General features: G+C 37.0%; 1 protein-coding gene across 1 annotated transcript in view; it reads right to left on the bottom strand.

Annotated features, from left to right (window-relative positions):
- Positions 1–12538: 12538 nt before the first annotated feature.
- The window catches only part of DMRT2 (doublesex and mab-3 related transcription factor 2), a 9967-nt gene continuing 4286 nt past the window's right edge, over positions 12539–18219 (bottom strand). The window contains exons 2-3 of the mRNA XM_018559471.1: positions 16916–17018; positions 12539–13681 (exon numbers count right to left, since the gene is read on the bottom strand). Of these exons, the coding sequence (XP_018414973.1) occupies positions 12678–13681; positions 16916–17018 (1107 nt within the window). The 3' untranslated portion in view covers positions 12539–12677. The remainder of the gene's footprint in view (positions 13682–16915; positions 17019–18219) is intronic.

The raw sequence follows: 18219 nt of genomic DNA, 5'->3' as shown, positions 1-18219 counted from the left end.
TGTACATAGCTCTCTATGCATCTCCAAAACACATCCAATTGATATGTGTTTCACAGAACACAGTAAGACCCAAATAAATTGGCAGACTCTAGAAATCCTGTTTGGCTATGCGTCAGTGCAAAGGTTCATGCAGAAAGGTATCCAGAGTTTAACAGAGACTTTCAATCATGAAATAGGGTTTTTGTAGGGAAACACGGACTTATTTTTGCAGATCATATCCTTTTTTTTTTTCATGAGGTGGACTAAACCAGCCGATTTGAAAGAGACTTAATAGTGAACTGTGCAAAGTGCTCTATGAGACGGACATCTGAATGTACTTAGTACTAAGGAAAGAATTTTTTTTGTAACTTTCATTTCTTGCTTCTTTTATCCTTAAGCTAAGCCATAAACTAACACTAGGTGGTTAAAAAGTCAGGGGAGCAGATGCATGCTATGAGTACTTCAGTCTCCCTTTTAACCATGCACAGGCTTTCCTCCAGTTTATCTCTGTGTTAAATTTTACGCATTATATACTTTAAAGTTTTATAGACGAAGAAACGTCATAAAGCACATAACTCATTTTCTAATTTTAGAGGAGGTGTCAAATACTCAGCAATCAGTCCAAGCACAGACACTTTTCAAGAGAAGAAAAACCCAAAAGTCCAAGCTGCAGTTAGCTGAAAAATGGCTTTAATCAGAATATTCCCATTAGCAATAACAGAATCAGTAATAAAGGCAGGTGAACTGGTACATTTTTGATTTTCCAAAATATATGCGGGAACATTTGCCTGACTTGCATCATATCATTCTTCAAGTGTGATTGCCTGGATTACTGAATTGAGTGATTCTCTGAACATCAGACAAATCTATGGGCAAACATTTAAAAGCCTCAAAAAATAAAAAGTGATTCTCCTGATTTGATCATCACTAATTTCCATATTGAAGCTGAGAAATTGGGGCAGTAAAAGTAATGAAATATACAGCTGTTACAAAGATGTTTCATTTTTTCCTACAGGCATAATAAATGTTATGTCTTTACCGGATTTCAGTTTAGTTAATCTATAATTATGGGTTTGTAGGGGCTAAAATACATGCATGAGGCTCAATATTGCCTTCCTTGTCGATCATTATAGCAGTCTGTCATGAAATAAAATATAGATATATCAGTATGCATGTCTTTAAGTTTCTCATGTCCTCAATGTGCTAAAGCTCCACTTGTATAAATAAAGGTGAAGCCAGCACACCATTTATAATTCATCAAAACCTTTTTCCTATAGCCGATGTACGGCTGAAATCCGCCGTACCAGCCTGAAGTGAATAGCCGAACAGTGTTCGGCTCACTTCACTTCAGGTCAGTCATTCACTCGGCTGCCCTCGGCAGCTTAGTGAATAGACCCCATAGGGTATACTATGAAGGCCTATATCAGCGGTGGGCAACTAACTAGATATATGGGGACTCAAGTGTGGTTCCCAATATCAGCAAAGGTCTGAAGTTTATTTTCATGATATGTATTGCTAAAGCAGACTGTCAGACGCCTTGGACATGCTACAAGAGATGGTCAGAAACTGTGGATAATCTACAGGAATGGATAGAGACTAATGACAGTCTTTTGGACTTGAGACAAGTTATATGAGTCAGCTGGAGACAGGACCAGGCCAAGGGTTAGGCAGAAGAGGTGGTCACCTTTGGTGCTTCAGCAGGAGGAGGTGCAAAAAGTGCAGAACCCTCAAACTTTGCTGCTGAAGTAGTGCTCAGCTTATGTATGGGGGTGCACCCTTTTTGCCTTGGGTGCCAAAGGACCTTGTCCTGTCACTGGCTAGATATCACTGTTATTACATCCTCCTTACAAATTAGTGCTCCCTACAGCTCTACTGACACTGCTTTTTGCTTATAACATAAAATAAGCACTATTATACTGTATAGGTAAAGAAAATACTCTTACTCATTTCCATTACAGCGGAGCTCCAGATATACAGCATGTTCGCCTCAGTAATTCTTAGTAAATCTTAGGAATAACTCACCTAAATCTGTCCAAACAAGAGTCCAGTAGACATCCCGGATATGATAAAGTTTGAAACACGAAATTAAAAAATTATAATATAATAAATAATTATAAATAATTATAAGAAATTATAATATAATAAATAAATGGTCCAGTAAATGGGAATTCTGGGGGCGCTGCCTGATCCGTACCACAGTCAATAGAGTACCAAATTCGCACATCACTGAGCTCGGTCGCAGAATCGTCGCTGTTGTCACTTTCAGTGTCTGATGACGAATTTCCCAACGAATCTCTATCGCTCAATTCTGCAAGTGATTCTAATTCACTATCGCTGTTTTCTACCTGGTCTGAAAACCACTTTTGACCTAAAGGGACATTTAGCACATTGAGGACATGAGAAACTTAAAGACATGCATACTGATATATCTATATTTTATTTCATGACAGACTGCTATAATGATCGACAAGGAAGGCAATATTGAGCCTCATGCATGTATTTTAGCCCCTACAAACCCATAATTATAGATTAACTAAACTGAAATCCGGTAAAGACATAACATTTATTATGCCTGTAGGAAAAAATGAATTATAGCAGATTACATTGTATTGTGTGTATTCTGTGTATATTGCATGTTTTCACTTTTGAATTTCCCGCCGACTCTGCCCCCCGCTGTGACTCCCGAAAAGGAAACTAAAAGTCGGATGCCGGCATCGGCCGGCCGCGTACAGCAGAGGACACTGCTGGCTCGTAGGGACAAGGTAAGTGACACTTTTGTGTATTCCCGAGTGTGGCTCGGGGTTACCGCTATTGGTACTGAAAATTAACCCCGAGCCACACTCGGGAATACCGCCAGGGAGGTTAAAGGGAACATGTCTTCACCATTTTCTACTTCTTTAGTAAATCAGCCCTAGTGTCTCCTTCTATCTGAAAAATAAACTTGTTGAAGGTTGAAACCCAACTCAAGCCATTAATTTTAATTTTAGCTGTAGTTCGGCAAGGTAAGAACTATTAGGTTCTTATTTGTTGTCTGAGTCCGTGTTTGGGAGATTCACCTTCACTTTCTATCCCAGAGACTGTCCTAAGGACAGATATCTCACTTCTGGGGACAGAGAAAGCATATTTATTTTAGTAGATTGGGAAAGGGTTGGAGGATCTGTCAGGCTTTTATTGCTCTCTATGTCTTTCTGTTCCAGTAACATTTGCACACTCTCATTTCTTGTACTGCTGTCCCCATGGCAGAAAGTGAGACAGGAAGTGAGGGAAATCTCCCCAATGAGAACAAGCGTAGAGTTGCCTTGTCGCACTCCTTACCGGAAAACCCCAATCAAATGAGGGGGGTGCTTGTAATGACTGCGGATGGCGCCGCCAGACAAAATAGATACATGGATGTCACCAGCACACCAAGAGTATTGTAGTCCAAAGTGCTTGTTTATTTAAAACGTCATGTCATCATAACTAGCACTTTCGGAGCCGCGCAGGGTCCCCTTTATCAGACTCAGCAATGCTGGTGACATCCATTTATCTATATCTCCCCAATGAGGACACAGACAGTGATGAAAACTTGATAGAGGGTCTCACACGTTTTGGCTGGATTTGGGCAGTGATGGAAATTGACTCCATGTTGGTAATAACGATTCCTTCCTTTTTTCTTTTTTTTTTACCCATGGAGAGAACATCAATAACTGGATGCCTCATATAATTTGAAATGTGTTGGAAACCCTTATCAGCTCTATGTATTGCCTTTTTCTTTCTTTTTGTATTCAGGTTCAAATGGTCACCATTTAGAGCAACATGCAATGTAAGCAGAGTTTTCCTCTAACATTACCACCCATTTTAACCACCCCTTCTTCCCTTCGAGGTGAATAAGCTTGTCATCCTGATAACCTTGTACAAAATCACCATAGATATATCGATTACATGTCATCAACTTCAATTACTCTCTTACTCTTATCTCTTGCTCTTGTTCTTGTTTGGTGGTGAAAGGAATAATCTTTGATCATGATCCTTGTGCTCTTTTTATGTGGAATCCTGTCCTGTACACAGAAAAAACATATTTAAAAACACATTTAAAAACTTTCTCTGTGCTAGAGAATTAACTTTTTGCTTTGTTAGTTTTAGGAATCTTTCACAGTTTACAGATATTTTGTTATATTTCTAAAAAAGATGATGCAGATTTTTACCATTGATAGATATTTTAAGTGTACAATTCCTAATTTATCAGGGGCTTTAAAGGCACCAACATTACAGCATTTTTCACCATTTTCTAAAATGTAACAATTCATTTATTGAATATGCCAACCATAAAAACATTCTGTGTTAAAATTTCAAAAATGAAACAAACAATGCAAATAGTTTGGCATGGCTTATTTTCCTCAGCTGAGAAGGACCAGAGACAGGGAGACACAGCAACACAGAGTTTGATAGGGTTATGTGGGTTATGTCTCCCACACCAACATTTTTCTTCTCTAAAAATGAATAACAACAGGATAATTGGATATGTGGAATTCCCACCTCGTTGTGTGTCTCCCTGCGGTCCGCAGCACCTGGGGGGTCTTCCCTCCCCCTTCTGTTCTTTTGCTATCAGTTGTGCGTTAAATGGCTTAAAACACCTACACAGATACTTCCTATCCTGAGGAAGCAGTGCAAAACGTGTTAAAAATTGGGCCACTACTACTCTTCATCTAATGAACAAAGAGACCAACAAAAGTTTGGTAACAAAAGCAATCTTTTCAAATTTCCAGCAGTGGCCCAAGAAAGTACTCTTACATGCAGGGGATATAATCAGCCGTGCATTGTTTTCCTTTGTGGAATTTTAACACAAACTGTTTTTATGGTTGGCATTTTCAAAAAATTATTTGTTTTGTTATGGCTAAATCATACTTCCACAATATCTCCTTATCCCCCATCCTTCTAACACAACTTCAGGATTTTGTTCCCTTCAAATTATTCAATATCTAGGCACTTAGATACCAGCTGACTTGAGAGACCTTTTTTCTCTGAACCTTAGAGAACCCTCTGATGCTATCCATGCTGATCTCTGCAAATAAAACTCACTTCCACATTCTTGGCTAGGAAAAGTCAATATCCTCAAGTTGAATATTTTTCCAAATTGTTTGTATAAGTTTAATGCAATCCCTATAATACTCCCACACTCATACTTTAAACATTTAAGATCTGGGTCCATAAAATTGATTTGAGAACATAAACCTTCCCAAATAGGTGTCCACACACTGTCTAGAACTAAACAAATGGGTGAAGTAGGTCTGCCAGACTTTGCATTATACCATTGGTCGGCACTGCTTACTGACCTGTTGGACTGGTTTCATGCAGAAAATCACAAAACTGGAGTGGAAGTAGAGAGAAATATCTCCCCTATCCCTCTAAAAGCTCGCTGGCTCCATGAAAAACATTAAATCTTACATCCACAGGCATTGTCCAGCCACACCCAATAATCTCCCAATATCTCCAAATATCTTCTTTGGTGATTTGAACCTCCATGGTGAATGGTATCATGCACATGGAGAACTTGAACGGCATTAAACGCATGGACCCACATCTCCTGACATAGTCAGAATGGATGCTAAACCATTCCACCAATGCATTTAAATCTTTACTGAATATTGACATCAGAAGGACATACATCAACCTAGTTTATATTTTTCTAAACCGGTACAATGCCCAAAAATCTAATAAACATTTGTTTTCTCAAAAAATATAATTTACCAAAAGCCATATAATTTGCCTACAAAGATGGCTAGATCAGAGCCACAATTTTGCAGGAAATATGGGCTATTGCACATCTGCTAAATTAGCAATAAACACATCAACTTGACAAGTTCTGCATGTGAAATACTAGCTAAGTTTTCCTATTTGTTCTAAAAATATATAAAATAGGCCCAGTGTTGAAACTTACAGGAATGGTGCCTAAAAGAGTCCACACACTACACAATTGTACAACTTTATTGATCAGAATGGCCATTCACATCCCGCTTGGCTCCTCCCTCTGGAGTGTTTTACTCTATACAAAGCTAAACTGTACTCTATGATTAAATTATAACTAAATAATTTTTTTTTCTGGATTTGAATAAAGTGGTGAGTGTTTAGAACCACTGTTAGGTTCCTATTTCTAACCTAGAGATTCTCTCTAGGCAACTGTCCTGATAACCATTGTCACCGGAAATAAAAGTGAAGCCAAATCCAACATTTTTAGCTGCCACCAGAACAGGAGTAGAGGGTAAAACATCCAATTTCCTCACATTGGAAAGATATTCTCTCACTTCCTGTTAAGTCTACAGGACAGGAAGCAAACTGAAATCTCCCTAATAAGACACAAATGGCAAAAACCATGCCATAGTCTATCCAAAATGAAAACAAAACAGTTTTGGCTTTAGATAGAGAGAAAATGGCAGGTGCTCCATTAACCTTTACCTAGCACATTAAGTGCACTTGAGAGGACAGTATTGTATTGTATTCCACAGCATTGCACTCAAGCTTAGCTGACTGACCCCTTTATGATTTTAAATGCAAAATATCTATATGTGACTGGAGTGTACCTTTAAAGTCATCAAGGTCTACAGAAATATTGCAATATACATGAGAAATAGTTTATGAGCTCTGTGCATCACAGCTGTCATTTCGGAAGCCACAAACACTGTATTATATTTCATTAAAGATCAAATATTAACTTTAGGAACTCAGTTGCAAAGAAGAAGCTTTTTATCACCCTTTCCTTTCCTGAACGATTTAAAATTCTATGTATATATATTTTGTATAATATGATAGGTTGCCGTTGGCCAAGTGTGTAGTAAATTGTTCTCTAATTAAATGAATTGCAACAAATAATATCCCTAGAGATTACTTTCTCACTGCTTATTAAATAAACCTATGTTTTTTAAAGAAACTATTTTGTTTTCTTTGCATTAAAAAAAATGCGTCTTGTAATAACTTGCCATTGCAGTGAACCGTTTAATTGCTGAGTGTATTGACACTACGGAATTGAAAAAATCCTGCTGGATTTGCAGTTCACTGGGAAATCACTCAACAAATCATCATTTCAGTAAAACCAGTTTAAAATGGCCTTAATTTCTTTTGAGAATAAAGTAAAACATGGCTTTATATAGTGTGTTATTTTAAACAGGTCAGTATTGTTTATTAGAGATGTGAGCTTTAGTGAGATGAAAAAAAACACTGATTAATGCAGGTATGTATTCATTAAAGCTCAAATGAACTCACAGAAAAAGATATGCAGTCAAATATTTGGAATAACAACCTCAGTTTTCAAAGCTTTCCCCCCTCCTTTCTGTTATAGCAGCTGTGCTGTGTCAGAAAATTACTGTGCAGTGCATGAGGCACTAGAGTTGGACCCAGTGCTCTCAGTAGTTCACAATGACCTGATCAGACACACCCCTTCTCTGCAATACAAGTCAATGTGGGGATATTTGTGCACAGAGGTGTGGCTGTTACTCAGCTCTACCAGCACAGAGCACTGTTAGTGTAAGCAAAGGTGGCAGCATTTTCTATGGCATTTTAAAGCTGAATTCCAGGCACCAAAACTTTTATTTAAATATTCCCTCAATAGCCACAAAAGTTATACATTAATTGTTTTTGCACTTCAGATGTCTTTGCAAAGTAGTAGTGATGTCATTGCTGTGCTGCACAAAGGTTCTGAAGAGCAAAGCTGTGGTTGGGGCCCAGAAGCTCCTCCTACTACAGGCTACTAACAGAAAACTAGAGGAGTGGTTACAAGACCAGTCACCCTTCAAAAGAAGAGAGAGAAGCAGTGACTGGTCTTTAAAACAGAAAAACACCTGCACAAATGTAAAGTGCAGAATTTGTTTCATGCTGGATTACTGCACAGATTTGAATGAAATACACCAAGGACACCAATGTTAATGCAAGAATACAAATGCCTCTTCTATTTAGACATTGCATATTTAGCCTGGATTTAGCTTTAAAGAATGTCCAAACAGAAATCAGTCACAAATAATATCACATAAAAGATTATAATAATATAATATGATAAAAGGGTGTGAAACTTCAATTAGGATTTTAAAAAGTTGATGTATTTCAAGACGCAAGCGTTCCTTCGTTTGTTTTAAAGCAGGTAACGTTAAGTGGGTTAAAAAAACAACATAGTGCTGCGGCTGTGTTTGCTGCCGAGTTCAGTGTTTTCAGGCTCTTGATTGGGCAGCCGGCATGATGTAACTCACCTGCATGCACACACAAGAGTTATTTAATCTCGCCATGCCGGGTCTGTGCACTGAGCTGCGGATCTTTTATAAATGCAAACACTCTAAAATGTCAAGTGAAAAACTGTGCGTGCATGCATTCTTGTAAATCTGTGTTACCTTATTTCATATTATCCATATCCCATCTTTCCTAGTCTATCCTTCAGCATTAGTGGTAGGTGACAAAGGTAGTGACGAAGGGATGTAATAATTCCCTCACAGGAAGATCTCTGTAGGAATTATTATTCCTTTCCAAGAATCAGTATGTAATAAAGTGGTTCTGCCCCCCAATCCTCCCTCTCTCCTGCTTTTTTTATAAGTTACTTGTTTTATAAAATGTAGCTTTTAGCACATGAGAAGAGAGAATGCAAGGCAGGATTGTAAAGGGCCACACTGTTCTGTGCAGTTATGGTCTTTGCCCGTTATGCAAATATAAGTGCAAAATTACATAATAAAATAAAGGTGTTAAAATTCTCCCTCTGGGCTGTTCAACCAGCAAAGCTGAAACCAAGAGGTCATGGAGAATCTCCTGTCCTATACTGTGCCTGCACAGCAACTGGGAGACCTTCTGGAAAAGCCACAAGACACAAAGGGGCTGATTTAAAAGGCAGTGAATGTGACTTTCACCGAACTTTCACTAATGGAAAATCAATCATTGTCCGTTAAACCACATGCACCTGAAAAATTCTCCTGCAGTGAATGTTTGGTAAATGTCAGATTCACTGCTAAAAAAATATGCCCTATAGTTTTGCATGTGTGCATGCATGCCCTATTTATTATTTGCATGTTTGTATGCACGCCCTATTTATAACTTGCAATTTAGGATGTTTGCATTAAATAAAAATTAGTCGTGCTTTAACAATAATTAACTATATTTGAAAAATTGTCATCCATTTTCTGTTGCCTTTCTGTTGCCTTTCTGTTGCCTTTTCAATAAAGAGATGCCATTAAGAGGATTCTTATGAGTTCCAGCTCTTTTTTGGTAGCACGCTATCTCATCCTTCACTTTTCATGAATTGGTACAGCCATAAAAATTACAAGTGCTCCCTGATCATTTGAATCATATAAGCCAACTTCCAAATTATTAAGTATCCCTGGTAAAGCTCTAGCAATAGACCTTGTTAAAATATTAATATATGATGGCCCAGTAAATGCAAACATCTCAAATTGCCCTTTTAATTTGAAGGAGCATACTTCATCCCTCAAACAGTGTTATGTAAGTCTGAATGTCATGTATAGCTGTATCCGTCTGTTTCTATATAGCTATGAAAATGATTCCAAGTTAACATAAAATAATACGTGAGGTAGCTAAGAGGTCAAGATCTGGCAAAAAAAAGTTTCTGAAGTTTGAGAAATAATAAAATACAATTCATTATGTATGCATGACAAGCTGAGAAAATGGTGTATATTTACTACGTAGGCTATTAGAGAACTTAGACCTTGTGACTTAAGAATTCAAAGCACTGTAAATACAACCCTGAATGACATCTAAACCCAGCTGATTGGTGTCCAAAATTAAAGTCTATCACTTCGAGCCCGTTAGATATATGAGGCATTCTGGGATGAACTGGCTCCCCTTCTGGCCTAAGATGCAAAAAGAAAAACTCCAGATTAATTGTATCATCTGTTATTCTTATCAGTCTTTCTAATTACCATACACTGCTCTTAGAATCTACTTGGAATAGAGAAATAAAATGATGGTGTCTGGAATCACACATGTTGATGTTTTCAGAAATAAAGATTATTGTTTCTTTGCCTGCAGTGTTGTGTTTCATCACATTTGTTTACTTCCAGTAACATAGGGTGTGGCATATTCTGGTAACTCACTGGGGTGCAAATATTTACTGCCTATGCTCATCTGATGATAGTGTTCCAAGTGCCACATATGGCAGACACATTTTTTAATAAGGTTCCAACACCTGATTGCACAAGGGTATCCAATTTCTTTCAAGTAGCAGTGGAGACCTGTATTCAGTTGTGAGCAGATCATTATCTGTAATGATTTTGCTTTCTCTTTGTTTTTCCAATTTCTTCCAAAAATATACTACAAGGATAACTGCCTTTGGCCTAAATGGGACAGAGTGGTTGGTTTGCCAACAAAAAAATGTTCAGTAGCTTGTGTTGGCTTGAATACCTGACTCATTTCAATGAGGGGGTGGGGGGGGGAATTTCAATAGAACACAAGAACTTAATTAGAATTTTGAAGTGGGAAAACATTGAACAATGTCCATAGACCTTAAATGGAGGTTGATGGTGTAGCACAGTCCAACTACCCATAGGGAAAGTTGTTATTGGCACCGCAGAGAAGCCCATAAATTGGGTTGGTCAAGCTTGTATGCAGTGAAAATGGAGAGTGAATGGGTGGTGCAGGAAGCATGCAACAATACGAGTTCATCATTGGGAAGAGCAATAGCAATCAGAGAATGGTTTTCTAACCAGCCCAATTACATGTTCCTCACAATTGTTGAGTTTATGTAGGGGTTCTATACACATGAGATCATTATTGGCCATACCAGACAACTAGACAGGTGCGATTTGCTTTGTTCGAAATTGAAATTCAGACGAATATCACCATCTTTGGACAATCGGATGTATCCAAATTACCAAATAAAACAAATATTTAATCCGAATGCATCCAAATTATTGATAACTAAATTTTCGGATGCATCCGCAGTTTTTCCGGAATTAATTTATGTTGTTAAACGTTAAAATAAAAATAGAAACCAGTGTGGTGTACCCTCCCCACTTCATACCAGACCCTTTAGGTCTGTTTGGGATTTTAGGGGGGAACCCAACGCCAAAAAAAACAAAACATTAATAAAAGCTTCCGGCCATGAATATAACATGTTACCATAGAAGGATCTTCCAAGGTATGGCTGGAGCAATGATGTGTATTTGGGCAGGTCTGGGAGTTGTTTATACACTGCATAGGACCTCAGGTTCCAAAGCATATGTAGACTTAAAACAAGTATGCCAAAAATAAAACCCCCCAAAAATGTAAACTCCTTATTTGTATATTGATTTCAGATTACTGATTCAGAGGTATTGAGACAAAAATTAAACTTACGCCAGGCAACTATTATTTTTAGTGGAAGAGGTCATCAATGACTAGCTTTGCGTATTTCTCATGACAGAAGCCACAGAAGGCTAAAAGTGCATTTATCCTGAACAAAGGAGTAGAGGGACATGTAGAAGGTTGACCAACCATGGCATAAATTGTTCCGTATATACTGTTCAACAGGATATCCTACTTTACCTTTTAATTCTGCATGTTACCATATTTAATTATAACAATGAGAAATTAAGCTGAACAAATTGCACAAACCATGGCAACCTGGAGTGTGAGGCATAATACTATTTTACTCTATACATAACCATAAAGTGGGGAGAAATGCTTGCCTGTTAAGTGTTGATTAGACAATTGTATTTTTTTTTTCCAAAGGAATATACCCTAATACTGGAGAGAAACAGATGGCCCTTTTAACTGACAGTATACTTATAAAAGACAAGATGTGGACATCAATTGAGAATCCTCAAACTCTCTAGAAGCTGCCATTCTAACCAGCTATTGGATATTGCTGGTAGATATTTGTATTCTTAATCTCAATCTTAAGAATAAAAAAACATACTAGTGTAAATTAACTTAAACTTAAAGTAAATTAAATTTTCGGGGTCTAACCTCATCTTTGCTCATATGTTTACTTAGAGGTTGATTTACCTAAGTGGTAAAGAAATTTCACTTAGCAAAGTGAATAGTCACTGAGCTTAGTGGGTACCTTAACATTATGTTCATTTTGAATAATCAGTTATGTGCAGGGAAAAAAGTGGATTTCAGCTTCTAACGAGTCAGTGATTTCTCTATTACTTTCGTAAATCAACCCCGCTGAATGATTATTCCTGTCTTTGTATGGGTTTAATCAATTACCAGTTATATTTCTACTGCATTAGTCAATTAACCAAATATCTATGTGGCTGACAGTATTGTGAATTGTACACCTTTTGTCCATAATAGTAAGATTAAATGTAATATATTTGCTAAAAAAAAAAAAAAAACTACCAGAAAAAAGTTAAAACATATAAGATAAGCTATTGCTGGCAAGTGCTATAATTTAACAAATACACACAGTGGTCTAGTATGCCATAACTACCTTCCATCTCCTATTGTAGTGCAGTGGTGCAACATTTAATTGTGAATCAGAAACTTATTTTTCCATGTGTAGATACATATCATATAACCATGAAAATAAATATTTTTACTATTGTATTTTATTACTTATATATTTATATATTTGTTTTACATTCAAATACTTTACGATTCACATTTGCAGATCACATTTTTTACATTTAAATATTGTTATTTGTACAAAAGAGAAAAAAGTTGCAAATGTTCATTCTGTACATTGTATCAAAAAGTTTGTGGACCTGAGTAGCTAAACCGGTAGCTACTGTCTCTTTTGGGCAGAATGTCTACTGGCTGGCTCTTTGTACTGTGGTTGAAGGCATTTTCAGGATTGATTCCACAGAAAACGGTAAGGGCTCACTGACAGAAAGTTTTGTTCCTGGTTCTTTTCCCAAGAAAAAGTCCTTGTTGTAACTATCAACAGTTAATTTGAACTTCTGGTTTTCCTTGGATGTGCATTCTCTGAATTTCTTTGCAGGCTCTTCATAGGGGTCTTTGACACTCGATGTTTTAAGCTCTGCCAATGACTTCTCAAGATGTGCCTGCTGAAATAATGAGTGAAAGGGGCTATACTTTAAAGACAGAGGCTGCTTAGCCGTTTCTTTACTGATCTTGTTCATGAGACTGTCCTGGGGAGACAAATTGTCTTTGCTGGGTAACTGGGAAAAGATCCTTTTAGGTGGAGAAAATGCAGATCTTTCTCCAACATCTTGGTTTGGTTGATGGAGCATTTGGGTCTCTAATTTAGGAGGTACCAAGTCATGTTCTGTTGGTTGACACTCAATCATGAGATTGTTTTTGGAGTCCCAGTTTGAGCCAGATTTTAGTGCCTGCATGGCTGTGGCATTTAACAGGTACTGCTGGTAGAGAAGAGCATCACTTTTTGGCCACACCAAGAACCTGGAGGGGATGGGGTATTGTCTATAGGTGGTTGCCACGCTGACATTGGAAGAAATCAGCTCCACATTCCCTGCCCCCGAATACTGCATGGTGAGGTCAAGGCAAGTGGGCACAAAGTTACAAAACTCTTTGTTAGGGGCATCAACCTGTGAGCTCCCATAGGCAGCTTTGTAGGAGTTGTACTCTGCAGCATGAACCATGCGACCGGGCAAGAACAGGTTGGCAGCCTGAGTGGCTTCTAGCATCTCTCTTTCCTTGTACTCCCTCTCCAGCATAATATTCTCCAGCTCCTTATCAGCAAAGGCTCGTCTTTTCCTCATCCTGTCACTCACAGGGGCTGGCAGGGGGGAATTGGGCCCCATGTAAGAGTCTGCTGGCAAGGGTCGATAACCTAAAATCACAAGTTATGTATTAGATGGGTTGTACCAATGCCAAGGGAAAGCAGTTTTCATAACTTTTCAAACAAATGATTTACAGAGCAGAGCTCCATGTGAATACTTTCCAGGCAGCATTGAAACAGCCGGTACTCTCTGCGACACTGTTGCTGATTAAATATTATTTACTGTTGTAAATTATTTCTCCTAAGTAATGTCTGGCAAAGTGGTTTTTAACATTGTTATATTTTAGCAAGATATTGCAACATTATAATATAATTCTGTAACAGATCCCTCACACATTATCTGCAAGTTTGCCCTGTTCCAATACAGAATGACTGTGAGGTTTAATATGTATGAAGGAGAAGCTCCACATATAATTTTTTTTTTTTAAAGCACAACCCATCACCTTTGAAAGAACAAAGACACACAACACTCACTGGATAGAGAAAGTAATATGTTTTTCTGTATCAGTTACAATGTAATAAAACCCTTACCATGGACGCAATATGGGCTGTACATTAAATATCTCAGCCAGTTCTATAGTGGTTGATTTGATTTTAAAATAGATTTTGGAAGGAAACAGCAGACAGATACTTATCACCTGCTGAGAGGCTAGCAGGGATCATTATAAGAAACTGACTTCATACATAGCTCCCAAGTTATTGGTGTGCAATATTGGGAATGGTGGTTTGATTGTACTGTGGATTTGTGTAGCACAGTACTATAATCTGGGTATAATGAAATCAATAGGACCACCCACAAGGTTTATCTTTGACACCTGTCATTTAGTAACTCTTAAAAAGATGGCTATACCTAGAATTGATGCCATGTATATTTCCTAGAGGTGGATCACAATGAATAGAAATTTACAGATGAGAGGAAACTCGAACTAGGAGAAAAGAAAAAAAAGACAGACAGTTAAGAGCAAGAAAGTGAAATGTAAGCAGGAGAACAGCACAGGGGAGGATGTGTGTACATGGGGAAAAGGAGCTACAGCAATGACATGTATGTTGAGACTGCTGTCTATACACATATTATTAAAATTTTCCTTTTACGCAGAGGTTAATGCACTGAACTGCTACTTCCCACAAATACAGGATGGAGACACTTAAAGGATATTATTCTTTGTGATGTATGCTGTGCATGTACATCTTCATGCAAAACACTATTATATTTGTTTGTCAATCCAAGTGGAGTATGCTGAAATTGAAGCTTGCCTGACAGATGTATTAGCAAGTAAAATACAATGCAAAACCACAGTGTCTAAACCCTAAGGTTTAACAGATGTTAATATGACCATTGTGAAATGATGCTTTGTGATAACAATATATTAGACATAAACTATGTCAGCTGTTAATCAGCCATTAAATCGAATCTGTCCTCCTAATCATTGTGTTATAGCAGGCACTGCAAATATAATCTCATATTTGCATTCACAAGACTATTGCCATGTAACCAGCAGTGGAAAATCTGTGAGGTTCACATGTCCAATCAAAGCTCTTTCAAATAGATGTCTGCATAGGTGCTGCATGTAGTTAGACCTCTTGAATTACTCAGTATTGCAGCATCCAGACCAAATGTATTATTACATTGGTAAATCCAGACACTGACAGGATCCTTAAAAATATATTTACTTTGTCCTATCCTATCGTAGGTGACAGAGAAGTTAATTATGAGAGAAAAAGAGAGAGAAAGAGTATAGTAGTATGTTTTGTGTATGTATTTTGTATGTATTTTCTAACAACCTTTCGTGGTTTAAGAAATAAATTGCACTCTGATGTATGTTATGTAAATATAATTGGGTCTGATTTACCAAAGAAGTAACCTTGTCCACTGTGCCATGGGCCTCAGGCAAAGCTTTGAACTGTGCCCAATCTCCTTTCCTAGAATCATGTATATATACCCACAACCAGAACAGTCTATTTCCAAGCATGCAATTGTTAACCACACAGAAACAGAAAGACAGGCGTTTTAGGAAAAGTATTTTTACTATCAGGGCTTTTCACAAAAGGGTGAAGAGTTTGGACAGGAGAAGTTACCAATCTAGGACAAAGTAGCTGATTTGGAAAAATTATCCAATTCAGCTCACTTTTCACCCTTTTGTGAATAACCCTTTATGTTTTTAATGCAATTTTAACATAGGATACTTTTTTACGCAATTTGTGTGCCTTATTTATCCTTAGAAATTTGTCTTTAATAAGTTAAAACATTGATATTAGCAGATTTACTTTTTGTTAATCCATCTTTTCTTTCTATGTAATAATTATAAAATATTGTCTTAGTACCCAGGTACTAGTAGTATGAAACCCAAAATATGGTCCCTTTACCTTTTTTGGTAGTAGATATTAATAAATGTGGTAGTAAAGATTTTAAATTTTCCCTTTCTGTTGTTTCTCTTTAAATTAACCACTTAAATCAGGGCACAGTATATTTATAATTAATATGTGTTCTTTCATGTAACTATTATGTAAAAAAAATTAAGTAAATATTAAGAGGAATAAGTCACATATGTATGTCTTAATTATTTTTATATTTTAAAAATATACTTCTCATAACAAATAGAGCATCTAAGGGTTTAAATTTAATATATTCACAAAATATAATTCTTACAATTTTCAAATAGATATTATACAAATTCTTTAAAATGCTCCTGTTTTAACATTTATTTAATTTTTTTTTAAAAAGGCTTTGCTATAAATGACTTAGAATGAACTAGTTCTTTTACTTCTTAATATTGATCATCCCTGAAATTGTTCACTAAGCATGGCTGTTAGTATTCAAATATCCAAGCACAACACAAATTCCCTAAATATGTGCGCAAATTATATAATTATACCTCATTATACATACACATTCTACATTATATGTACATACATATATATGTATATACATATATATACATATATATACACACACACACATGCCTGTGTATTTTCCACTTCACATTTTGGTAAATCAGGCCCATTGTCTAGCTTTATTATTTGTCCTAATGATGACACCAGAGGAAACATGGTGAATGCAACTAAAGTGTGCTCTGTGTAGTGGCAAAGTGTACAAGCACCCAATGTACAGACTGATTTTACCCCAGCCTAATATTGAGCTACCACATGTGCATTCCCACGTTTAAGAGCTTAAAGCGTGGGAGTAACAGAGAGTACAAAAAGTATCATGGAAAAGAAAAGTATATGACTTGATTTTACTTTCTTATTTGACTGTATGCGTAAACAGGATGATGGGTGTAATGTTACCTTCCAGTATACTCTTCGCCAGCAAGCTGGGGGTTCTTATATGTCTTTGATACACCGTTTTTCTCTCTGTTACAGTTGGTTTTCCTGTCAGGCCTTTTTTATCCTGCAAAATGGAACATCATAAAAATAAATATACAATGTCACACTTCCACAGCACACAGACAGCAAGGCTCAACAAGCAGGGAAGAACACACGTTCCTGGTGTGTTGACAGAAACAAGTTGTCTTGATCATCTCATTTAGGGACGCTAAATAGAGATTCTGTTGTAAATGTAAACCTGTCATCCGTTGAACAGGAAACAACTAGTGCTTTAACCTACCACAAACATAATAAAAAGTGCAAGTGGATATTTATGAGTTGCAACACAAAATAGCCTCTGTCCATTTCACTGTTTAGATTGGAAACACGGGACATTTTTATTTTTCTTTGCTTAGAAGTGCCTTTAGCTTTTCTGCTTTGGTCTGGCTGAACAGGAAAGTGTTGGAAGCTTCTTGTATAGCACAAAGTGCCTTAACCATCTGTTGCACCTCACTGGGCTGATGATGTGATGCCATAATGGCTTTAATGCAAGTACATGCTTGGGATGCTGCTATGTAGGCTTAGTGTCACTACAGGCATGTAATGCCATGATAACAAGATGCTGTTATGGGAGTTGATATATTGTTTGTGCTGGTACATAGTGACAGATTGCCAGTATCCTGATAGCTTACACTTAGCCAACATTCTGCAGCAGGAGCAGTTAGTGAGGATTAGCACTACTTTTTGTGTTCTGAACTTGTGTAGTCCTGTACTTTATGCCTTGCTCTCATAAACTAATCTGATCTTCCTATGTAACGGTGCAATTACATGAAAGGGGAAATGCACTAAATTGATTTTTGCTCTAGAGCAATCAACCACGGACTAAGTTAACTTAAATCCTTGTAAACCAAGCATCCACTTGTGTGCAGGATCCTATAGTTAATAGGTTCCCTTGGTGAGGTGTAAAAAAAAATACTTGGCTAGCAAACACCCAATTGTAAAGTTATGAGAGCTTTTAATATATATTTTCTGATTTGCTTATAGTCTGTAGAAACTTATTTACTAAGGAAGTCATTCACACAATAAAGCAGACAGCATTTGCTTATTGAAATAAAACATCCAAAGTATGTTTTAATCATTTTAACTTACTAACCAGTAATTTGAAGTTACCAGATGCGGATGACATTATTATGACATGACATAATTATATGACATATTATATTAAAGCATCTGTAATTTTAGAAAATCCCCTGCTACCCTGAATCAAATTTCAGGTGATGTAATAT

Source organism: Nanorana parkeri, unplaced genomic scaffold (assembly GCF_000935625.1).
Source record: "Nanorana parkeri isolate BGI_ZX_2015 unplaced genomic scaffold, ASM93562v1 scaffold398, whole genome shotgun sequence".
Lineage (NCBI taxonomy): Eukaryota > Metazoa > Chordata > Amphibia > Anura > Dicroglossidae > Nanorana > Nanorana parkeri.
Note: the sequence above shows the minus strand (reverse complement) of the source record. Positions and strands in the feature narration are given on the sequence as shown.